Genomic DNA, 27,034 nt, shown 5'->3' with positions numbered 1-27,034 from the left:
CACAAACAGAACAACTGTTTTAATATATCGGACTGAATCATTTAGCACTACTACACAAACAGAACAACTGTTTTAATATATAAAGGACTGAATCATTTAGCACTACTACACAAGCAGAACAACTGTTTTAATATATATCGGACTGAATCATTTAGCACTACCACACAAACAGAACAACTGTTTTAATATATCGGACTGAATCATTTAGCACTACTACACAAACAGAACAACTGTTTTAATATACAAAGGAGTGAATCATTTAGCAATACTACACAAACAGAACAACTGTTTTAATATATAAAGGACTGAATCATTTAGCACTACTACACAAACAGAACTGTTTTAATATATAAAGGACTGAATCATTTAGCACAACTACACAAACAGAACAAATGTTTTAATATACAAAGGACTGAATCATTTAGCACTACTACACAAACAGAACAACTGTTTTAATATATAAAGGACTGAATCATTTAGCACTACTACACAAACAGAACAACTGTTTTAATATATAAAGGACTGAATCAATTAGCACTACTACACAAACAGAATAACTGTTTTAATATATAAAGGACTGAATCATTTATCAGTACTACACAAACAGAACAACTGTTTTAATATATAAAGGATGGAATCATTTATCAGTACTACACAAACAGAACAACTGTTAATATATAAAGGACTGAATCATTTAGCACTACTACACAAACAGAACAACTGTTTTAATATATCGGACTGAATCATTTAGCACTACTACACAAACAGAACAACTGTTTTAATATATAAAGGACTGATCATTTAGCACTACTACACAAACAAAACAACTGTTTTAATATATCGGACTGAATCATTTAGCAATACTACACAAACAGAACAACTGTTTTAATATATAAAGGACTCAATCATTTAGCACTACTACACAAACAGAACAACTGTTTTAATATATCGGACTGAATCATTTAGCACTACTACACAAACAGAACAACTGTTTTAATATATAAAGGACTGAATCATTTAGCACTACTACACAAGCAGAACAACTGTTTTAATATATATCGGACTGAATCATTTAGCACTACCACACAAACAGAACAACTGTTTTAATATATCGGACTGAATCATTTAGCACTACTACACAAACAGAACAACTGTTTTAATATACAAAGGAGTGAATCATTTAGCACTACTACACAAACAGAACAACTGTTTTAATATATATCGGACTGAATCATTTAGCACTACTACACAAACAGAACAACTGTTTTAATATATATCGGACTGAATCATTTTACACTACTACACAAACAGAACAACTCTTTTAATATATAAAGGACTGAATCATTTAGCAATACTACACAAACAGAACAACTGTTTTAATATATAAAGGACTGAATCATTTAGCACTACTACACAAACAGAACTGTTTTAATATATAAAGGACTGAATCATTTAGCACAACTACACAAACAGAACAAATGTTTTAATATACAAAGGACTGAATCATTTAGCACTACTACACAAACAGAACAAATGTTTTAATATATAAAGGACTGAATCAGTTAGCACTACTACACAAACAGAACAACTGTTTTAATATATGAAGGACTGAATCATTTAGCACTACTACACAAACAGAACAACTGTTTTAATATATAAAGGACTGAATCAATTAGCACTACTACACAAACAGAATAACTGTTTTAATATATAAAGGACTGAATCATTTATCAGTACTACACAAACAGAACAACTGTTAATATATAAAGGACTGAATCATTTAGCACTACTACACCAACAGAACAACTGTTTTAATATATAAAGGACTGAATCATTTAGCACAACTACACAAACAGAACAAATGTTTTAATATATAAAGGACTGAATCACTTAGCACTACTACACAAACAGAACAAATGTTTTAACATATACTCTTCAAAAAAAGAAATTTATTTATTTATTTCTCTTTAAAATAAATGTAATAACGTTACAAGCTCAGAGTATGTGATGTTACACATGTTAAGGCACTGATTGTCAGACCAAAATGACAATAAAAGTTGTGCACTTTGTAAACGGAGGGAAACAACGGATTTTTCGCCAAAACGCATGCGTGTCCAATAAATTTGTTTGAGAGATCTGCAAGTGCAACATGTGCAAAATCCCTATAAAAGTGACGGATTCTCGGTTTTCATAGATCAGTGTTAAGCCACCGACACGCAATACAGTTACGCCAAAACTGACTGAAGCACAACGAAACAACGCCATTAGTCGCTTGGGAACAGGCGAATCTCGATCAGATGTTGCCATAGCTGTGAATGCCCACCCAAGCACCATCATAAGGTTATGGAATCGTCACCAACAACATGGATCAACGCGTGACCGTCCACGATCTGCTAGACCTCGTATGACCACGCCCGTACAAGATCGCTACATCCGGTTACGTCACCTTCGGGATATGACCACCACTGCGACGTCTACTGCTTCAACCATACAAGGGCTGCGTAGGATTTTCGATCAGACTGTACGCAACCGTCGACGAGATTCTTAGGCCCCATGTGCAACCCATCATGGTGAACGTGAACGGTGTTTTTCAACATGACAACGCCCGTCCTCACATAGCCAGACTCACCGTCTTCTTGAGCCACCACAACATCAACGTTCTTCCCTAGCCCTCCAGATCACCAGATTTAAACCCCATCGAACATCTTTGGGACGAGTTGGACCGACGTCTGCGACAACCTCAACCGCAGATTCTACCTCAGCTTGCAGCAGCTTTGCAGGCTGAGTGGACAGCCATTCCACAGGATGTGATTCGTCATCTCATCGCTTCCATGGGCAGGAGATGCCAAGCAGTTATTGATGCTCACGGGGGGCATACTCGTTATTGACGTTGAGTGACATTAAACTTCAACTAGTGAGCATGGACTTCGCCTTTGCAGACGTTGGATGTTCAGCAGTGAATGTGCAAAGTTTCACACATGTCATACAGAACTACCCGGAATAAACTTATTAACAATTTGTCTCATATTTTGCCTTTTGCGTTTCTTTATTTGAAGAGTATATAAAGGACTGAATCATTTAGCAGTACTACACAAACAGAACAACTGTTTTAGTATATAAAGGACTGAATCATTTAGCACTACTACACAAACAGAACAAATGTTTTAATATATCGGACTGAATAATTTAACACTACTACACAAACAGAACAACTGTTTTAATATATAAAGGACTGAATCATTTAGCACTACTACACAAGCAGAACAACTGTTTTAATATATATCGGACTGACTCATTTAGCACTACTACACAAACAGAACAACTGTTTTAATATATATCGGACTGAATCATTTAGCAATACTACACAAACAGAACAACTGTTTTAATATATAAAGGATGGAATCATTTAGCACTTTTTCACAAACAGAACAACTGTTTTAATATATAAAGGACTGAATCATTTAGCACTACTACACAAACAGAACAACTGTTTTAATATATAAAGGACTGAATCATTAAGCAGTACTACACAAACAGAACAACTGTTTTAATATATATCGGACTGAATCATTTAACACTACTACACAGACAGAACAACTGTTTTAATATATAAAGGACTGAATCATTTAGCACTACTACACAAACAGAACAACTGTTTTAATATATAAAGGACTGAATCATTTAGCACTACTACACAAGCAGAACAACTGTTTTAATATATATCGGACTGAATAATTTAACACTACTGCACAAACAGAACAACTGTTTTAATATATATCGGACTGACTCATTTAGCACTACTACACAAACAGAACAACTGTTTTAATATATATCGGACTGAATCATTTAACACTACTACACAGACAGAACAACTGTTTTAATATATAAAGGACTGAATCATTTAGCAGTACTACACAAACAGAACAACTGTTTTAGTATATAAAGGACTGAATCATTTAGCACTACTACACAAACAGAACAAATGTTTTAATATATCGGACTGAATAATTTAACACTACTACACAAACAGAACAACTGTTTTAATATATAAAGGACTGAATCATTTAGCAATACTACACAAACAGAACAAATGTTTTAATATATCGGACTGAATCATTTAGCACTACTACACAAACAGAACAACTGTTTTAATATATAAAGGACTGAATCATTTAGCACTACTACACAAACAGAACAACTGTTTTAATATATATCGGACTGACTCATTTTTCACTACTACACAGACAGAACAACTGTTTTAATATATCGGACTGAATCATTTAGCACTACTACACAGACAGAACAACTCTTTTAATATATAAAGGACTGAATCATTTAGCAATACTACACAAACAGAACAAATGTTTTAATATATAAAGGACTGAATCATTTAACACTACTACACAAACAGAACAAATGTTTTAATATATAAAGGACTGAATCATTTAACACTACTACACAAACAGAACAAATGTTTTAATATATCGGACCGAATCATTTAGCACTACTACACAAACAGAACAACTGTTTTAATATATAAAGGACTGAATCATATAACACTGTTACACAAACAGAAAAGTTGTTTTAATATATAAAAGACTGAATTTGTGAGAATCTATGCTACACCCACTGCGATACAAAACTAGTCGATGTCAGAATAGCGTTTTATCTACATTTGAAACTTGCTCTGCTTTCTTGTGAGGAAAGTATGCGTTATTCAGGGCTTACCAAAGTTCTAATGAAAATAAAACTATGTGCTTGTTATAAAGTTTAGTGGGACAAATGACGTATAGCTTGTAAAGGTATCGTGACCTTCCTAAACCAGTTTTTCTTACGTAATGCCCTAGAGAGAAACATTACACTACAGGAAAGCTAAGGAGCAGTTTTCTTTTGTTATTCCACTATAATTTATAAATATTCGATAACTATGTTTTATAGAAGTTGTTTTTTACTTTTCACCTGTTTCTTCTCCTTGGTGTGGCTGGTAAGTTAAATAACTCTCGAAAAGTGTGTTACTGCTAATTTAGCTACTATTGTTGCAACATAACTGTGTCTGTTGTGTTATGAAACACAGTTTGGTCACTGGAGTTTTAACGTTTTAAAATGTTGGTAGTGAATTGTTGGATTTATAGTGATAATGTTACTGTTGCTCAAGGAGTCTTTAAATAAATGATAAAGACTCTACCCGATGATTTCCAAAGTGCACTTAAGAAAGTTGATCCTTTCGTAAGCGTTCTGGTTCTAAAATGTAGAGTGATATTGTTACTGTATAGTGGATAGTGAAGTGGTATTGTTATTTCATAATGGATAATTAAGTGGCATTGTTACTTTAGAGTAGAAAATAAAGTGGTATTTTTACTGTATTGTGAATAGTGACGTGGTATTGTTATTGTGTAATAGTTAGCGAAGTGGAGCTTTTAGTTTATGTTGGGTACTGAAGCAGTATTGTTACTCTATAGTGGAGAATAAAGTGATATTGTTACTGTATATTGTTAGTGTATAGTAAAAGTGAAGTGGTATTGTTAGTTTATCACAGTGGAGAGTGAAGCGCTATTGTTAGTGTACAGTTAAAAGTGAATTGATATTGTTACAGTGCAGTGGTTAAAGAAATGGTATTGTTACTGTATAGAGGTTAGTGATGTGGTATTGGTATTTTATTGTTGAGAGTGGAGTGACATTGTTGCTCTACAATGGATAATGTAGTGGTATTGTTAATGTATAAAGGTTAGTGAAGTGGTATTGGTATTTTATTGTTGAGAGTGGAGTGATATTGTTACAGTGCAGTGGATAATGTAGTGGTATTATTACTGTATAGTGGTTAGTGAAGTGGTATTGATAGTTCTTAATGAAGTCTTATTGTTATTGCATACTGGATATTTAAGTGGTTTTGTTACTGTATAGTAGCACGTAAAGTGGTATATTTACTCTATTGTGAATAGTGAAGCAATATTGTTTCTGTATAGTGGAAAGTGAAGTAGAATTGTTACTGTATAGTGGATAGTGAGGTGGTATTTGTACTGTATAGTGACCAGTGAAGTCGTATTGTTACTATATGGTGGACACTGAAGTGGTATTCTTACTGTATCGTGTATAGTAAAGTGGTATTGTTACTGTATAGTCGATAGTGTAATGGAATTTTTGGTGTATAGTGAGGAGTGAATTTACTGTATAGTGGATTGGGAAAAGGTATTTTTATTGTATAGCTGGGATTGGAGTGCTATTGGTACTGTATAGTAGAGAGTAACGTGGTATTGTCACTGTATAGTGGTTAGTTAAGTGGTATTGTAACTGTATAGATGAAAGTGGAGTGCTATTGTTACTGTATAGTAGTTAATGAAACGATATTTTTACTGTATAGTGGATAGTGAAGTAGTATTGTTACTCTATAGTGGATAGTGAAGTAGTATTGTTACTCTATAGTGGATCGTGAAGTAGTATTGTTACCGTATAGTGGATAGTGAAGTAGTAGTGTTACTGTATAGTTCGGAGTAACGTGATATTATTACTGTATAGTGGATAGTGAAGTAGTATTGTTACTCTATAGTTCGGAGTAACGTGATATTATTACTGTATAGTGGATCGTGAAGTAGTATTGTTACCGTATAGTGGATAGTGAAGTAGTATTGTTACTGTATAGTTCGGAGTAACGTTATATTATTACTGTATAATGGATAGTGATGTAGTATTGTTACTGTATAGTTCGGAGTAATGTGATATTACTGTATAGTGGATATTGAAGAGGTATTGTTACGGTATAGTGGATAGTGAAGCGGTATTTTTACTCTATAGTGGATAGTGAAGTAGTATTGTTACTCTATAGTTCAGAGTAACGTGGTATTATTACTGTATAGTGGATAGTGAAGAGGTATTATGTATTTTTACTCTATAGTGGAAAAAGTGGTATTTTTACTTTATTGTGAATAATGACGTGATATTATTCCCGTATTGTAGAGAGTTAAGTGGTATTGTTACTATATAGAAGTCAGTGAAGACGTATTTTTTCTGTATAGTGTAAAGTAAATTAATATTGTTACAGTTACGTGATGAGTGAAGTGGTATTGTTACTGTATAGTGAAGTGATATTGTTACTGTATAGTGAAGTGATATTGTTACTGTATAGCGAAGTGGTACTGTTACTGTATTGTGGTGAGTGAAGTGGTATTGTTACCGTATTGTATAGTGACGTGATATTGGTACTGTATAGTGAAGTGATATTGTTACCGTATTGTGGTGAGTGAAGTGGTATTGTTACTGTATAATAAAGTGGTATTGTTACTGTATAGTGAAGTGGTATTGTTACTGTGTAGTGAAGTGGTATTGTTACTGTATAGTGACGTGACATTGGTACTGTATAGTGAAGTGATATTGTTACCGTATTGTGGTGAGTGAAGTGGTATTGTTACTATATAGTAGTTAGTGAAGACGTATTTTTTCTGTATAGTGTAAAGTAAATTAATATTTTTACAGTTAAGTGGTGAGTGACGTGATATTGTTGCTGTATAGTGAAGTGATATTGTTACTGTATTGTGGTGAGTGAAGTGGTATTGTTACTATGTAGTAGTTAGTGAAGACGTATTTTTTCTGTATAGTGTAAAGTAAATTAATATTGTTACAGTTAAGTGGTGAGTGAAGTGATATTGTTACTGTATAGTAAAGTGATATTGTTACTGTATTGTGGTGAGTGAAGTGGTATTGTTACTGTATAGTGAAGTGATATTGTTACCGTATAGTGAAGTGGTATTGTTACTGTCTAGTGAAGTGGTATTGTTACTGTATAGTGATTTAATATTGTTACTGTATAGTGATTTAATATTGTTACTGTATAGTGAAGTGGTATTGTTACTGTATAGTGAAGTGGTATTATTACTGTATAGTGAAGTGGTATTGTTACTGTGTAGTGAAGTGGTATTGTTACTGTATAGTAAAGTGGTATTGTTACTGTATAGTGATTTCATATTGTTACTGTATAGTGAAGTGGTATTGTTACTGTATAGTAAAGTGGTATTGTTACTGTGTAGTGAAGTGGTATTGTTACTGTATAGTGACGTGATATTGGTACTGTATAGTGAAGTGATATTGTTACCGTATTGAGGTCAGTGAAGTGGTATTGTTACTATATAGTAGTTAGTGAAGACGTATTTTTTCTGTATAGTGTAAAGTAAATTAATATTGTTACAGTTAAGTGGTGAGTGACGTGATATTGTTACTGTATAGTGAAGTGGTATTGTTACTGTATAGTGACGGGATATTGTTACTGTATAGTGACGTGATATTGTTACTGTATAGTGAAGTGATATTGTTACTGTATAGTGAAGTGGTATTGTTACTGTATAGTGACGTGATATTGTTACTGTATAGTGAAGTGGTATGGTTACTGTATAGTGACGTGATATTGTTACTGTATAGTGAAGTGGTATGGTTACTGTATAGTGACGTGACATTGTTACTGTATAGTGAAGTGGTATTGTTACTGTATAGTGACGTGATATTGTTACTGTATAGTGAAGTGGTATTGTTACTGTATAGTGACGTGATATTGTTACTGTATAGTGACGGGATATTGTTACTGTATAGTATGTGGTATTGTTACTGTATAGTGAAGTGGTATTTTTACTGTATAGTGACGTGATATTGGTACTGTATAGTGAAGTGATATTGTTACCGTATTGAGGTGAGTGAAGTGGTATTGTTACTATATAGTAGTTAGTGAAGACGTATTTTTTCTGTATAGTGTAAAGTAAATTAATATTGTTACAGTTAAGTGGTGAGTGACGTGATATTGTTACTGTATAGTGAAGTGGTATTGTTACTGTATAGTGAAGTGGTATTGTTACTGTATAGTGACGGGATATTGTTACTGTATAGTGACGTGATATTGTTACTGTATAGTGAAGTGATATTGTTACTGTATAGTGAAGTGGTATCGTTACTGTATAGTGACGTGATATTGTTACTGTATAGTGAAGTGGTATTGTTACTGTATAGTGACGTGATATTGTTACTGTATAGTGAAGTGGTATGGTTACTGTATAGTGACGTGACATTGTTACTGTATAGTGAAGTGGTATTGTTACTGTATAGTGACGTGATATTGTTACTGTATAGTGAAGTGGTATTGTTACTGTATAGTGACGTGATATTGTTACTGTATAGTATGTGGTATTGTTACTGTATAGTGATTTCATATTGTTACTGTATAGTGAAGTGGTATTTTTACTGTATAGTGACGTGATATTGGTACTGTATAGTGAAGTGATATTGTTACCGTATTGAGGTGAGTGAAGTGGTATTGTTACTATATAGTAGTTAGTGAAGACGTATTTTTTCTGTATAGTGTAAAGTAAATTAATATTGTTACAGTTAAGTGGTGAGTGACGTGATATTGTTACTGTATAGTGAAGTGGTATTGTTACTGTATAGTGAAGTGGTATTGTTACTGTATAGTGACGGGATATTGTTACTGTATAGTGAAGTGATATTGTTACTGTATAGTGAAGTGGTATTGTTACTGTATAGTGACGGGATATTGTTACTGTATAGTGAAGTGGTATTGTTACTGTATAGTGACGTGATATTGTTACTGTATAGTGAAGTGATATGGTTACTGTATAGTGACGTGACATTGTTACTGTATAGTGAAGTGGTATTGTTACTGTATAGTGACGTGATATTGTTACTGTATAGTGAAGTGGTATTGTTACTGTATAGTGACGTGATATTGTTACTGTATAGTGACGGGATATTGTTACTGTATAGTATGTGGTATTGTTACTGTATAGTGAAGTGGTATTTTTACTGTATAGTGACGTGATATTGGTACTGTATAGTGAAGTGATATTGTTACCGTATTTAGGTGAGTGAAGTGGTATTGTTACTATATAGTAGTTAGTGAAGACGTATTTTTTCTGTATAGTGTAAAGTAAATTAATATTGTTACAGTTAAGTGGTGAGTGACGTGATATTGTTACTGTATAGTGAAGTGGTATTGTTACTCTATAGTGAAGTGGTATTGTTACTGTATAGTGACGGGATATTGTTACTGTATAGTGACGTGATATTGTTACTGTATAGTGAAGTGGTATCGTTACTGTATAGTGACGTGATATTGTTACTGTATAGTGAAGTGGTATTGTTACTGTATAGTGACGTGATATTGTTACTGTATACTGAAGTGGTATTGTTACTGTATAGTGACGTGATATTGTTACTGTATAGTGACGGGATATTGTTACTGTATAGTATGTGGTATTGTTACTGTATAGTGAAGTGGTATTGTTACTGTATAGTGAAGTGGTATTTTTACTGTATAGTGAAGTGGTATTGTTACTGCATAGTGAAGTGATATTGTTACTGCATAGTGAAGTGATATTGTTACTGTATAGTGAAGTGGTATTGTTACTCTATAGTAAAGTGGTATTGTTACTGTATAGTGAAGTGGTATTGTTACTGTGTAGTGAAGTGGTATTGTTACTGTATAGTGACGTGATATTGGTACTGTATAGTGAAGTCATATTGTTACCGTATTGAGGTGAGTGAAGTGGTATTGTTACTATATAGTAGTTAGTGAAGACGTATTTTTTCTGTATAGTGTAAAGTAAATTAATATTGTTACAGTTAAGTGGTGACTGAAGTGATATTGTTACTGTATAGTGAAGTGGTATTGTTACTGTATAGTGACGTGATGTTGTTACTGTATAGTGAAGTGGTATTGTTACTGTATAGTGACGTGACATTGTTACTGTATAGTGAAGTGGTATTGTTACTGTATAGTGACGTGATATTGTTACTATATAGTGAAGTGGTATTGTTACTGTATAGTGACGGGATATTGTTACTGTATAGTGAAGTGGTATTGTTACTGTATAGTGAAGTGGTATTGTTACTGTATAGTGAAGTGGTATTTTTACTGTATAGTGAAGTGATATTGTTACTCTATAGTGAAGTGGTATTGTTACTGTATAGTGACGTGATATTGTTACTCTATAGTGAAGTGGTATTGTTACTGTATAGTGAAGTGGTATTGTTACTGTATAGTGACGTGATATTGTTACTGTATAGTGAAGTGGTATTGTTACTGTATAGTGACGTGATATTGTTACTGTATAGTGAAGTGGTATTGTTACCGTATTGTGGTGAGTAAAGTGGTGTTGTTACTGTATAGTGATTTAATATTGTTACTGTATAGTGAAGTGGTATTGTTACCGTATTGTGGTGAGTGAAGTGGTGTTGTTACTGTATAGTGATTTAATATTGTTACTGTATAGTGAAGTGGTATTGTTACTGTATAGTGAAGTGGTATTGTTACTGTATAGGGAAGTGGTATTGTTACTGTATAGTGACGTGATATTGTTACTGTATAGTGAAGTGGTATTGTTACTGTATAGTGAAGTGGTATTGTTACTGTATAGTGACGTGATATTGTTACTGTATAGTGACGTGATATTGTTATTGTATAGTGAAGTGGTATTGTTACTGTATAGTGACGTGATATTGTTACTGTATAGTGAAGTGGTATTGTTACCGTATTGTGGTGAGTAAAGTGGTGTTGTTACTGTATAGTGATTTAATATTGTTACTGTATAGTGAAGTGGTATTGTTACCGTATTGTGGTGAGTGAAGTGGTGTTGTTACTGTATAGTGATTTAATATTGTTACTGTATAGTGAAGTGGTATTGTTACTGTATAGTGAAGTGGTATTGTTACTGTATAGGGAAGTGGTATTGTTACTGTATAGTGACGTGATATTGTTACTGTATAGTGAAGTGGTATTGTTACTGTATAGTGAAGTGGTATTGTTACTGTATAGTGACGTGATATTGTTACTGTATAGTGACGTGATATTGTTATTGTATAGTGAAGTGGTATTGTTACTGTATAGTGAAGTGGTATTGTTACTGTATAGTGACGTGATATTGTTACTGTATAGTGACGTGATATTGTTACTGTGTAGTGAAGTGGTATTGTTACTGTATAGTGACGTGATATTGGTACTGTATAGTGAAGTGGTATTGTTACTGTATAGTGACGTGATATTGGTACTGTATAGTGAAGTAGTATTGTTACTGTATAGTGACGTGATAAGGTACTGTATAGTGGACAGTGAAGTGGTATTCCTAGTGTATAATGGAAAGATAGTATATTGTTACCTTACAGTGGATAGTGAAACGGTGTTGTCACTATACAGTAAATAGTGAAGTGGTGTTGTTACTGTAAACTAAAGAATGAAGCGGTATTATTGTATGGTGGATAGAGAATTCGTATTCTTACTGTATAGTTGGGAGTGGAGTGATATTTTAACTGTATGGTAGTTAGTGAAGTGGCATTGTTACTGTCTTGTGGATAGTGAAGTGATATTGTTACTGTATAGTGGCTAGTAAAGTGGTGTTGTTACTGCATAGTGGCTGGTAAGTGGTGTTGTTAATGTATAGTGGATTGTGAAGCGGTGTTGTTACGGTATAGTGGATAGTGAAGGTGTCTTCTTACTGTATAGTTGAAAGTGGAGTGATATTTTTACTATATTGTAGTTAGTGAAGTGGTATATTTAATGTATAGTGGATAGTGGGGCGGTGTTGTTAAGGTATAGTGGATAGTGAAGTGATATGGTTACCGCATAGTGGATATTGAAGTGATGTTGTTACTTACAGTAGATAGTAAAGTAGTGTTGTTACTGCATAGTGGCGGGTGAAGTTATGTTGTTACTGTATAGTGGATAGTGAAAGTGTGTTTTTACTGTATAGTGGATCGTGATGATGAGTTGTCACTGTATAGTGGATACTAAAGTAGTGTTGTTACTGTATAGTGGATAGTGAAGGTGTGTTTTTACTGTATAGTGGATACTAAAGTAGTGTTGTTACTGTTAAGTGGATAGTGAGTGTTGGTGTTACTGTATAGTGCATAATGAAGTGATATTGTTACTGTGTAGTGAGTATTGAAGGGTGTTTTTGCTGTATACTGGATAGTGATGGTGAGTTGTTGCTGTATACTGGATAGTGATGGTGAGTTGTTACTGTATACTATATACTGAAGGTGTGTTGTTACTTTGTTATAATTTCTAATGTGAAATCTTAACCATTGTGGTAAACTGTTTAGAGTCCCGATTGTTTTTGTTTAGTTTTACTTCTTATTGTCTTTCTTAATTCGGTTATTTATGTTTTTAGTGCTTCTATTTGTGTTTTTAGTGCCGTTATTTGTGTTCTTAGTTTGAATATTTGTGTTTTACGACGGTTATATGTGTTTCTTAGTTCGACTGTTTATGTTCTTTTGGTTATTCCAGTTTCTTTGTTCGGTTATTTTGTTTCCTAAATAATAATAGCTACACTGAACAGATGTGATACAAATAGTACCGGAAGCTTTACATGTTAAATAATAATAGCTACACTGAACAGATGTGATACAAATTGTACCAGAAGCTTTACATGTTAAATAATAATAGCTACTCTGAACAGATGAGATACGAATGGTACCAGTAGCTTTACATGTTAAATAATAATAGCTACACTAAACAGATGTGATACAAATTGTACCAGAAGCTTTACATGTTAAATAATAATAGCTACTCTGAACAGATGAGATACGAATGGTACCAGTAGCTTTACATGTTAAATAATAATAGCTACACTAAACAGATGTGATACAAATTGTACCAGAAGCTTTACATGTTAAATAATAATAGCTACTCTGAACAGATGAGATACGGATGGTACCAGTAGCTTTACATGTTAAATAATAATATCTACACTGAACAGATGTGATACAAATAGTACCGGAAGCTTTACATGTTAAATAATAATAGCTACTCTGAACAGACGTGATACGAATGGTACCAGAAGCTTTACATGTTAAATAATAATAGCTACACTGAACAAATGTGATACGAATGGTACCAGTAGCTTTACATGTTAAATAATAATAGCTACACTGAACAGATGTGATACAAATAGTACCGGAAGCTTTACATGTTAAATAATAATAGCTACTCTGAACAGACGTGATACGAATGGTACCAGAAGCTTTACATGTTAAATAATAATAGCTACATTGAACAAACGTGATACAAATGGTACCAGTAGCTTTACATGTTAAATAATAATAGCTACACTGAACAGATGTGATACAAATGGTACCGGAAGCTTTACATGTGATATTATTGTGTGAATCCTTAGTAATTCACTCAGGTAGCCCAACGTGGCAGTTGAGGCTTTTGATGGTTTGCCTGTCATTCAGATAAAAGTGAGACTAATTATCTTATTGTAAAATTATTTATGCATATAAATAATATTTACAATAAGATAATTAGTCTCACCAGCTGGTTGGAAAATATAAATAATTTACTTTCTCAGGACGGACATAAGGATGGTCACTGTGTCATGTACGATCAGTGTGGCCGTGGAAGGTATGGTCCCCTCAACTGTTACTACAATGGTTCTGCCCAGCAATTGAACGATGAGGAAACTGTTAGGAAACTCCAGCAGATTTGTCCCGAGTTCCATGACGGTAAACTAATTTTATTTACTTTCTTACTGAACACGTTTTTGACAATATGCTTGTCATCTAATGAATGAACTAATCCTTATAAATTCTCGTTGTTAAATAAGGTAACTTTTATTGAAATAAAAAGACGTTCTGAATATTTACAATTCGACACCAGACATGTTCTGCTGTTAGCACAATCTATGATTAATAAACTGTAACTAAATTTATTATAAAATGTTATTTACACTCAAAATTAACACTTGAGCAACTCATTAACATACAGGCAATGACGCAACCAAGAGCTTTCAATGTTTATTTTTAAAACAGGCAGCATTTCTCAAATAGATAATTACAAGCAACAATGTACTAGTAAAACAATAACGTAAATAAATAAAGGTTTGGGCTACCAAAAACCTATCTCTACTAATCGTAATTTACTGATAATAAAGCAATAAACAAACTTTCAACTTTAAATGCAAAAAAAAGCAAAACTATAAACACAATACTTTTTTCGTGTAACGTTTTACACTGTTAAAACATGGTCTTTATAATTGTCTGCGTCAGATAATCATACTTCACACTTCTAAAATAGTGCAGTAACCTTTAGTAAAACGGCTAAACTACGATGGAATTATAAGTGATATATGAACATTTAGTAAAAAGTAAACTACAATGTGAATTATGACACTGATATATGAGCACTGAGTAAAAGAACTAAACTAGGATACGAAATATATTACTGCTGTATGAACACTTAGTAAAACAACTGAATACACTATAAAATATAACAGTGATATATAAACATTTAGTAAAACAACTAAACTGCGATACGAATTATAATACTGATACACTGCAACCCAAAATCTTAAGAACAATGAACATAACGAAAAAATATGCATTTTGTGTTGTTAGATTCAACTACATATTTGAGTAGAGCTTCGAAAGATGAAAATAAGAAAAGGGAAAATAAAAATAAAAACTTTTTGTAGCATTTAATAGTGAAAATGTGAACATTATGAAATTAGCCTAAATACTAGCTGGTCAAAAATTTTAAAAACATACTGAAACAAAGCGTTAATCGGTAAACACGTAACGAAATTTACTCATTTGTGTTCAAGCATTAGCGTTGTCAACATCTCCCACTGACATCTCCTGTGTTACATTGGTAAAAACATGGTATAGGCTAAAAAGTTGACAGAGTTTGAACGTGGCAGAATTGTCGAGCTACAAAAGCAAGGTCTTTCTCAACATGCTAATGCTGGTGAGATTGGGCGTAGTAAAACTACTGTTGCAAATTCCTTTAAAGACCGTGAGGGATACGGAACGAGAATTTCAAGTGGTCGGCCCAAGAAAATTTCCCCGGCGTTGAGCAGGAGGATTCGACGAGTTGTCCGGCAAGACACCAGCCAATCGTCGAACATGATTAAGGCCCTTACAGACGCAGAATGCATCTCAAGAACAATAAGACGTCATCTACGTCATAAAAGCTTTTAAAAAAGTAAACGTCTACAAAGGCCACGCCTTCTTCCACACAGCTCTGTTAAACTTTGCTGAAAAACAAACGTAGGACGTAGAAAAGTGGAGGAAGATTTTGTTCTCTGATGAGAAAACATTTAAGCTGAATGGTCCAGATGGCTTCCAACGTTACTAGCACGATAAGGATATCCCACCGGAGACATTTTCTACACGACACAGTGGAGGAGGTTCCATCATGATCTGGAGTGCTTTCTCCTTTTATGGAACAATAAAGCTTCATGTTGTAAGGGGCATCACACAGCGGCTGGCTACACTGGCATGTTGGAGAGAGCATCCTTATTGACTGAAGGCCCTCGCTTGTATGGAAATGACTGGTTCTTTCAGCAAGACAATGCTACAATCCACAATGCCCACAGGACAAATGACTGTTTCATGGCGAATAACGTGATTCTTTTGGACCATTCAGCATGTTCACCCAAACTGAACCCCATTGAAAATATTTGGAGGTGGATGGCAAGGGAAGTCCATAGAAAAGTGCATGATCTTCGTGAAGCCATCTTCACCACTTTGGGTAACATTCCAACCAGCCTTCTGCAAACGCTTATATCGACCATGCCAAAGCGAATGTTTGAAGTTATTCGCAATGACGGCAGTGTAACTCACTACTGAGACCTCTTGTTGGGCATTTTCTATCCTGTTTACGACTTCTGTTTGGTATGGTCTTAAACTTTTGACCAGCTAGTATTTAGGCTAATTTCATAGTGTTCACATTTTCCCTATAAAATTCTACAAAAGTTTATTTTTATTTCCCCTCTTTCAAAGCTCCACTCAAATAAGTGGTTGAGTCTAACAAAGCAAAATGCACTTAATAAAACAATAAAACTACGGTGTGAATTATAACACTTATATATGAGAACTAGTAAAACAACTAAACTAGGATAGGAAATATAGCACTCATACATATAGACACTGACTAAAACTACTATACTACGATGCAAAACAAAACACTGATATATGACCATTTAGTAAAACAACTAAAATACGATAATAATTATAACACTGATATAGGAACACTTCGTAAAACAACTTAACTACGTTAAAAATGATAACACGGATATATTGACGTTTAGTAAAACATCTCATCTACAACAGGAAATATAACTCTGATATGAACACTTAGTAAAACAACTAAATTACGATGTGAATTACGAGGTCTGTTAAAAAAATACGCGGACTGTTTGAATTGCGTGGCTCCAGTTGGTTTCAGGCGAATCCGCTTGGTGTTGCTAGGTTCGCACAGATCAGCTGATTACGACGCCATTTCCCGATTGCAGATATCTTCATTTGTGTATTAGTTACGCGGTTTTAAGTGAAGTGCGATTTTTTCGTTTCGCGGATTTCAGAATGAATGACCTGAAGGAGCAACGACTTGCTGTGAAATTTTGTGTTAAACTTGGAAAATTTGCGACTGAAAGTTTTGCTATGCTTAACATGGCTTACGGTGATGTTGCTATGAAGCGTACGGCATGTTTCAAGTGGCATGAACGTTTTAAGGATGGTCGACAGTCCATTGAAGATGATGAGCATCCTGGGCGTCCTTCCACGTCAACTGATGACCCACACGTCGACGAAATCAACACCCTGGTGCGGGCAAATCGACGTCTGACTGTCAGGGAGCTTGCTGAAGAGTGTGGGATATCAGTTGGATCTTGTTACGAGATTTTGACCGAAAAATTGAAGATGCGCCGCGTTGCTGCGAAATTTGTGCCTCAGAACTCGTGAGTTTTTGGCCAAACACTCGATCACTGTTCTTCCCCACCCCCGCCTTCTCACCTGACCTTGCTCCTTGCGATTTTTTCTTGTTCCCCAAACTCAAAAGACCCTTGAAAGGAAGAAGATTTGAGACGATTCCCGAGATTAAGCCAAATGCGACGAAGGAGCTAGAGGACATTACAAAAGAAGCGTACCAGGACTGTTTCAACAAGTGGAATCATCGTTGGGATAAGTGTGTGCGTTGGGGAGGAGAGTACTTTAAAGGGGTCCCAGACTTGTAACTTCTAAATAAAGTACATTTTGTTTATGACGTCAGTCCGCGTATTTTTTTAACAGCGCTCGTATAACACTGATACATTAACACCCAGAGAAAGAACTACAGTACGATGTGAATTGTAATACTGATATATTAACACCCAGTAAAACAACTAAACTACAACAGGAATTATAAAACTGACATATGAACACTTAGAAAATAACTAAGCTACAATAGGAATTATAACACTAATATATTAGCACTTAGTAAAACAACTAAACTTCAGAGTGAAATATAACACTGATAAATGAACACTTAGAAAAACAACTAAACCACAGTGTGAATTATAACACTGAAATATGAACTCTTAGTAAAACAATTACACTACGATAGGAATTATAACTTTCCTATATATAAATACTTACTAAAACAACTAAAGTACGATGTGATTTATAATACTGATGCATCAACATTTAGTGAAACAACTAAACTACTGATAGGAAATATATCAGTGATATATTTAACTAAACTACAGTGTAAATTATAACACTTATATATCAACGTTTAGTAAAATAACTAAAATACGATGATAATTATAACACTGATATATGAACTTTTAGAAAACAACTAAACTACGTTAGGACTTATAATACAAATATATGAACACTTATTAAAACAACTAAGCTACGATAGGAACTATAGCTGATATATTAACGCTTAATAAAACAACTAAACCACTATGCGAATTGAAATGCTGATACATTAACACTCGGTAAAGCAAGTAAGGAACCATATGAATAACAGAGGTATCTTAGCACTCAATAAGCCAACTAAACTATCATGTGAATTATAATACTCACATGTTAACTCTCAGTAAAACAACTAAACTACGATGTCAGTTGTAACACCGATACATTAAAACTTAGAAACAAATAAATTATAAAGTGAATTGTAGAACTGATATATTAACACTCAGTAAAACAACTAAACTACGATGTGAATTATAACACTGATATGTTAACTCTCAATAAAATGACTAAACTATAATGTGATTCACAACACTAATATGTTAAAACTCAGTAAAACAACTAAAGTACGATGTGAATTATAACACTGATATGTTAACTCTCAATAAAATGACTAAACTATAATGTGATTAACAACACTAATATGTTAAAACTCAGTAAAACAACTAAAGTACGATGTGAATTATAACACTGATATGTTAACTCTCAATAAAATGACTAAACTATAATGTGATTAACAACACTAATATGTTAAAACTCAGTAAAACAACTAAAGTACGATGTGAATTATGACACTGATATGTTAACTCTCAATAAAATGACTAAACTATAATGTGATTCACAACACTAATATCTTAAAACTCAGTAAAACAACTAAAGTACGATGTGAATTATAACACTGATATGTTAACTCTCAATAAAATGACTAAACTATAATGTGATTAACAACACTAATATGTTAAAACTCAGTAAAACAACTAAAGTACGATGTGAATTATAACACTGATATGTTAACTCTCAATAAAATGACTAAACTATAATGTGATTCACAACACTAATATCTTAAAACTCAGTAAAACAACTAAAGTACGATGTGAATTATAACACTGATATGTTAACTCTCAATAAAATGACTAAACTATAATGTGATTAACAACACTAATATGTTAAAACTCAGTAAAACAACTAAAGTACGATGTGAATTATGACACTGATATGTTAACTCTCAATAAAATGACTAAACTATAATGTGATTCACAACACTAATATCTTAAAACTCAGTAAAACAACTAAAGTACGATGTGAATTATAACATTGATATGTTAACTCTCAATAAAATGACTAAACTATAATGTGATTCACAACACTAATATCTTAAAACTCAGTAAAACAACTAAAGTACGATGTGAATTAAACATTAATATATTAACACTCAGTAAAAGAACTAAACTAGGATAGAAAATATAACACTGATATGTCAAAACTCAGTAAAACAACTAAAGTACCATTTGATTTATAACACTCATATGTTAACAGTCAGTAAACGTAGTAGAAATACCAAACTACGATGGAAATTATAACACTAATATATTAACACTCAATATAACAACTAAACTACGATGTGAATTACAACACTGATATACGAACACTAAGTAAAACAACCAAACTACGATAAGAATTGTATCACTGATATTTTAACACTGAGTGAAACAACTAAACTTCCATGTGATGTATAACACTGATATGTTAATACTCATTAGAACAACTAAACTAATATGTGAATTATAACACTGATATACTAACACTCAGTAAAACAATTAAACTACGATGTGTTTTACAACACTGATATATGAACACTTAGTAAAACAACCAAATTGCAATAGGAATTGTATCACCGATATTTTAACACTCTGTAAAACAACTAAACTAGGAAACAAAATGTAACTCTGATATGTTAACAATAAGTAAAAAAACTAAACTACAATAGAAAATGTAACTCTGATATGTTAACACTCAGTAAAAGAACTAAACTAGGAGACAAAATGTAACTCTGATATGTTAACACTAAGTAAAAGAACTAAACTAGGAGACAAAATGTAACTCTGATATGTTAACACTAAGTAAAAGAACTAAACTAGGAGACAAAATGTAACTCTGATATGTTAACACTCAGTAAAAGAACTAAACTAGGAGACAAAATGTAACTCTGATATGTTAACACTAAGTAGAAGAACTAAACTAGGAGACAAAATGTAACTCTGATATGTTAACACTAAGTAAAAGAACTAAACTACAATAGAAAATGTAACTCTGATATGTTAACACTAAGTAAAAGAACTAAACTAGGAGACAAAATGTAACTCTGATATGTTAACACTAAGTAAAAGAACTAAACTACAATAGAAAATGTAACTCTGATATGTTAACACTCAGTAAAAGAACTAAACTAGGAGACAAAATGTAACTCTGATATGTTAACACTCAGTATAAGAACTAAACTAGGAGACAAAATGTAACTCTGATATGTTAACACTCAGTAAAAGAACTAAACTAGGAGACAAAATGTAACTCTGATATGTTAACAGTCAGTAAAAGAACTAAACTAGGAGACAAAATGTAACTCTGATATGTTAACACTCAGTAAAAGAACTAAACTAGGAGACAAAATGTAACTCTGATATGTTAACACTAAGTAAAAGATATTTTTTCTACATTGAATGTTGCTGTTTATTTTCCCAACATAAAAAAGATAAACCATATACTTGCTGTACAAAATCACAAGTGGAAAAGCTGTGGAAAGATGTGAGACTTCCTCGTCGTCTAGGATTTGGTGATTGTCCTTCTTGTACCAGGAACTTCCAAAAGAACTTTTGTGAACTTACTTGTTCTCCTTATCAGAGCAAATTTCTGAAAGTTACCAAAACTGCAGTGAATGATGATGGTAAAGCCATGGTAAAAGAACTTGAATACTTTATGTCTTCAAAGTAAGTAGACATAATGATGGATGACATCTATTGTGGAATATTTGGTAATTTCTTTGTTGTTGTCTTCCTTATGGATGACAGATTCATTAGAATATTTAATGATGTTATTCGTTGTTGTTTTCCTTATGGATAACAGATTCATTAGAATATTTAATGATGTTATTCGTTATTGTTTTCCTTATTGATGACAGATTCATTAGAATATTTAATGATGTTATTCGTTATTGCTTTCCTTATTGATGACAGATTCATTAGAATATTTAATGATGTTATTCGTTATTGTTTTCCTTATTGATGACAGATTCATTAGAATATTTAATGATGTTATTCGTTATTGTTTTCCTTATTGATGACAAATTCATTAGAATATTTAATGATGTTATTCGTTATTGTTTTCCTTATTGATGACAGATTCATTAGAATATTTAATGATGTTATTCGTTGTTCTCTTCCTTATGGATGACAGATTCATTGGAATATTTAATGATGTTATTCGTTGTTGTCTTCCTTATATGGATGACAGATACAGTAGAACATTTAATGATGTTATTCGTTATTGTCTTTCTTATGGATGACAGATTCATTAGAATATTTAATGATGTTATTCGTTATTGTTTTCCTTATTGATGACAGATTCATTAGAATATTTAATGATGTTATTCGTTATTGTTTTCCTTATTGATGACAGATTCATTAGAATATTTAATGATGTTATTCGTTATTGCTTTTCTTATTGATGACAGATTCATAAGAATATTTAATGATGTTATTCGTTATTGTTTTCCTTATTGATGACAGATTCATTAGAATATTTAATGATGTTATTCGTTATTGTTTTCCTTATTGATGACAGATTCATAAGAATATTTAATGATGTTATTCGTTATTGCTTTCCTTATTGATGACAGATTCATTAGAATATTTAATGATGTTATTCGTTATTGTTTTCCTTATTGATGACAGATTCATTAGAATATTTAATGATGTTATTCGTTATTGTTTTCCTTATTGATGACAGATTCATTAGAATATTTAATGATGTTATTCGTTGTTCTCTTCCTTATGGATGACAGATTCATTGGAATATTTAATGATGTTATTCGTTGTTGTCTTCCTTATATGGATGACAGATACAGTAGAACATTTAATGATGTTATTCGTTCTTGTCTTCCTTATTGATGATAGGAAAATGTTAACTTGAGATTATGAGTGGCTGTGGTTCCTTCACATATATGAAACCGATCTATGTATGTAATGTAGAAGGGATATTATATTAACTTTTGATCTAGGAAAACACAAAAAGTAGCAATGAAGAAAGAACCTATAATGACACAACTATAACATTTTGAACTCTAGTTGTAATAAATCGTGTTTTTTTTTTTAAATTCATCTTCTATCATAACAGGTATGCTGAAGAATTGTTCATTTCGTGCGAACACGTTGAAGGAATATTTCCTGGCAAGTCTCTACTTAAAGAGATGTTTTGTGGAAAATGGGAGAAAGACTGCACTCCACAGAGATGGCTCGATTTTATGGGGTCAACTCCCGAAAATTCCGGCTTTGCCCCATTTCAGATAAACTACGTTTTGCACAACGAAAGTGAAGTCCAAATTGATGGTCACAAGTTTTTTCCTATGAATGAGAAAACAACAAAGTAAGCGAGTTAATAATAAACTAATGTGTTTCTTTCACATTCACATACACTGCGTAATGACTGGCATTATTACTGCGATTAAAGCATGTGTTTTAATGTCATATTTGTTATTAAAAACCTTGTTAATTTTACATCTGGGTATCCATTGACAAGGACAGTTGTATTGATGTGTTTTAATGTCATATTTGTTATTGAAAACCTTGTTCATTTTACATCTGGGTATCCATTGACAAGGACAGTTGCAGTGATGTGTTTTAATGTCATATTTGTTATTACAAATCTTGTTCATTCTATATCTGGGTATCCATTGACAAGGGCAGTTGTAGTGATGTGTTTTAATGTCATATTTGTTATTACAAACCTTGTTCATTCTACATCTGGGTATCCATTGACAAGGACAGTTGTAATGATGTGTTTTAATGTCATGTTTGTTATTGAAACCTTGTTCATTCTACATCTGGGTATCCATTGATAAAGACAGTTGTAGTGATGTGTTTTTATTCCATCTTCTTAGCTACTTGGTATTCACAAACCTTGTTCATTCAGGAAGCTAAAGTGTTAGGGTGGTAGACAAGACAGTTAACTGTGTAACTGTTAATTGTTTTCTATAAATTCTTATGGTGTTAGTTATATGACTGAATAAACAAAATACAAAACAATAGGAGATTGGTTTGTTTGTTTTTTCCCATTGTCAATTGTGTATCACGCTCTTGGCTGTTCATGAATTGTGAACCTCATCAGTAATATTACAAAAGTATCATGAATATACCTGAACCAGCCCTTGGGAATAAAGCTTCTATTTTATGTAGAATACAAGAGATGACAGTTAGCTCATATATAGGCCTTCATGTTGTTAATAATATTTTTATTCATGCTGGAAATAGAGGTGGTTGATATAATGAGGTTTTAATGAAGACTAAGAAATAAATCCATAGTTTTATTGTTCTATCATTTTCAGGCTGTCGACAGAGATTCTGTTGTGTTTCAGGATTTGGTACATTAATGATATTTGTGCCTTGTGTAGTTATAATGGTTTATAACCTGTTCGGAATAAGCTGACTTCTTAGCGTGTATTAATGTCAGGGGTTAAGTACGTTATAACAAAATAGTTTTAGGACTTCATCATATCTCTCTGTCGCCACACCTGTTCACGTGCTTATAATGTAGTTTCTAATACAAAAATCTGTCATGTTCAAAGCACACACTTACCCTTGTTCACTTTTCATAAGCTACTTAGTGTATAAGGACGACTGTTTTCCAGTAACCGTGTCAACAGTACAATTTCCCTAAAATCCTTGGATACTGCATCTGTGAATTTATTAGTATGTCTTTGTATAAAACAGCATTAATACCCATTTAATTGTAGAGCTACTGCAGGTATAAGACGTTTCACAGATACGTCATGGAAGCAGTGTGTGACTTATATCGCTTATCCAGAGATCGTTCTTGACCATATTGCCTGCCCCCCTCCCACCCCTGTAGATAAACAGTAAGTCTGAAAGCTTATACCACTTGTGCTTACCAACAAACAAACAACTATAATGTATACTGTTACTTGGGTGCCGTGGACGAGTTTTGCTACTGACCTTTGTTTTAGTGAAATTCTCACTTGTCACCAAATGTCGCTCTTTGCTATAATTATCACTTGACTTGTTGATTTACAAATTTGTTTTAACTTATCTCGCCCTCTGTACCTACAAGATATGAAACTAAGGGATAGCATGATCAATCTCTCCGTTTAGTTTAAGACAGTGAGGTTGGGTAGAGAATAAATATGTGGAATAGTGCTACTTCATACTATTAGTTTAGTTTCACTGTTTCTGTTTCAAGTTTTTTCTGATGTTTCTTGAGGTTAAGTTAATTAGATATTCTTATAGTGGTCATCTTCAAAGTTTGGAATTTGACGATGTATTCCTTTTGGTCCATAATTACAGTGGTTTTATTTTTGTTTATTATAATTGATATATTGCCTTTCTTCAGATCTCTTTATCAAGAAGATACATGATCTATTCTAGAGCAACACAAAACATAGCCCTTCTTGGGAACTTCACGAAGATGACAGTAGAATAAAAGTATGAGATAAAACTACTGAGTAATTAATTATTAATAACTAATTACAGACGATCAGACAGCATACTAACCATGACGACAAATAACTTTTGAAAGTGTTTTATACTTAAAAATGTGTATATGTTTTATTTTTAGGTGTTCAGAACCATCTGAGTTGCAAGAAGAAATATGTCAATGTAAAGACTGTCCAGATGCATGCACTCTTTGATGCAGTATCAGAGACCATACCCTTTTTTACTAAAAGTTTGCACCTTTAATACTGTTTCTTAAAAAACGTTCACCTGTTAGTGTGCTACTTTAAGTTATTTAGGAAAAATAATTCGATGTCTACTACACTTAACTATTACAATTTAGTTTATAACTTCCTAAATGTTTCTACTAACTGCTTTCATTTGTAAGTTGTTCAAATTGTACCTTTTAGGCCTAAATTTATAAATGATGCTCAAACAAAAACACAGTTTATGATAATTATGTTATGACTAACATAAAAATAAACTTACTTCTATGGTTTCATGGCTGATCATTCCAGTAATTGTATAGACACAGTAGCTAAAACTGATCCAAAAACTTCACTAGAACTAAACACTTCGTTGAGCTAAGTTTTTGGCTGAAACTCTACTGATTTAGTACTGACCAGTTACAAAAAAAAGCCCAATGATTTTTGTATTTATAATCTAGCCTTGCTTGTAGATATCTTGCAAAGTTACTAAAGTATTCTGGGCCTTCTCCCACAAACTTACTTGATTTTAACTTTCAAAATATAGCCAAAAACACTGCCACCTTTTTAGATTATGAATTCATTTTAACAGTCGTAATACAAAAATAAAACACTATTCTAAAATTACCATTCATTAAACCTTTATGTTGTTGTTTTTTCTGAGATCCATGGTATACAGATGGGACATCCTCTTGCGTTGTTGTCACTAGCTCTCATATCACTGGAGGGGTTTCTTCTAGATAAAAGATTGATCAATCCATTAGATCTTCTAGAAGCTGTCTGCAGAAACATGTATCTCCACAGGTAGTTTATTTTCGACTGACAAATTCATAGTTGTAGTTTTCCTGTTGGCCATCCTCTTTTCACAGTGAATGTCTTTTGGTTTGAATCTCTATCTTCTGGATTCTTTAAATTAATTAATTCCTTTCTTAACTTTGGAGTTTCTCCTCTCTTGTGATAAAATCTGTCTATCCATACCATATCATATTCACACAATACACTTTTATCGTTATCAACATCGTGTGACTCTTTGTTTTATTATATACTGAAAGAGTTCTTCCAACCACCAATACCTCAAGACATGACAGAGTATTTGGTTCCACTACACATAATCAAGATTTACTACTTATATCTATTGGTATAAGTATTTCACTTCTTGATAGTATTATAACCCCTCACTATTATCAATGGAAGTTCAATGTCTGCTATGGTAATTGTTAAATTGTTATTTGATACATAGGGACTTCCTGCTTATATATATTGTAAAGCCATTTGAAGTTAGTCTAATCTCACATACATGAATTCAGTTTCATAGATGAACTAGTGTTTGTTACCCACATTTCATTAAGTGTAGAGAAACTTTCTACACTAAGAGTAACTTCCAAATTTTCTTTTTCTGGAACATTATGTCCATTTACTGTCTTAATCAACTCCTCTTCTTCATCTGTAAAGACAACTTTCCATCTTTTATCAATTGTAATTTTTGATCAGTGTCAATCAGCCTACTGCAACAATTTTCTATCAGTAAGCCTGTGGACTTCTGTAGTATTTTTCTCAAACAGTGAACTTCGTTTATAATTTGAGGTAGATGGAATATTTTTAGTT

The 27,034-nt window shown here is 32.8% G+C and overlaps 1 protein-coding gene across 1 annotated transcript; it reads left to right on the top strand.

Annotated features, from left to right (window-relative positions):
• The first annotated feature begins 4,826 nt into the window (after positions 1–4,826).
• Positions 4,827–25,721, top strand: LOC143246772 (NPC intracellular cholesterol transporter 1-like). The gene is made up of 5 exons (XM_076493909.1): positions 4,827–4,984; positions 14,340–14,493; positions 21,254–21,488; positions 22,894–23,142; positions 25,348–25,721. Exons 1-5 carry the CDS (start codon positions 4,928–4,930, stop codon positions 25,418–25,420), a joined length of 768 nt encoding a protein of 255 aa, XP_076350024.1. The 5' UTR covers positions 4,827–4,927; the 3' UTR covers positions 25,421–25,721.
• The last annotated feature ends 1,313 nt before the right edge of the window (positions 25,722–27,034 follow it).

Source organism: Tachypleus tridentatus, chromosome 3, assembly GCF_004210375.1.
Source record: "Tachypleus tridentatus isolate NWPU-2018 chromosome 3, ASM421037v1, whole genome shotgun sequence".
NCBI lineage: Eukaryota > Metazoa > Arthropoda > Merostomata > Xiphosura > Limulidae > Tachypleus > Tachypleus tridentatus.
This window is presented reverse-complemented; position numbering and strand designations above follow the sequence as displayed.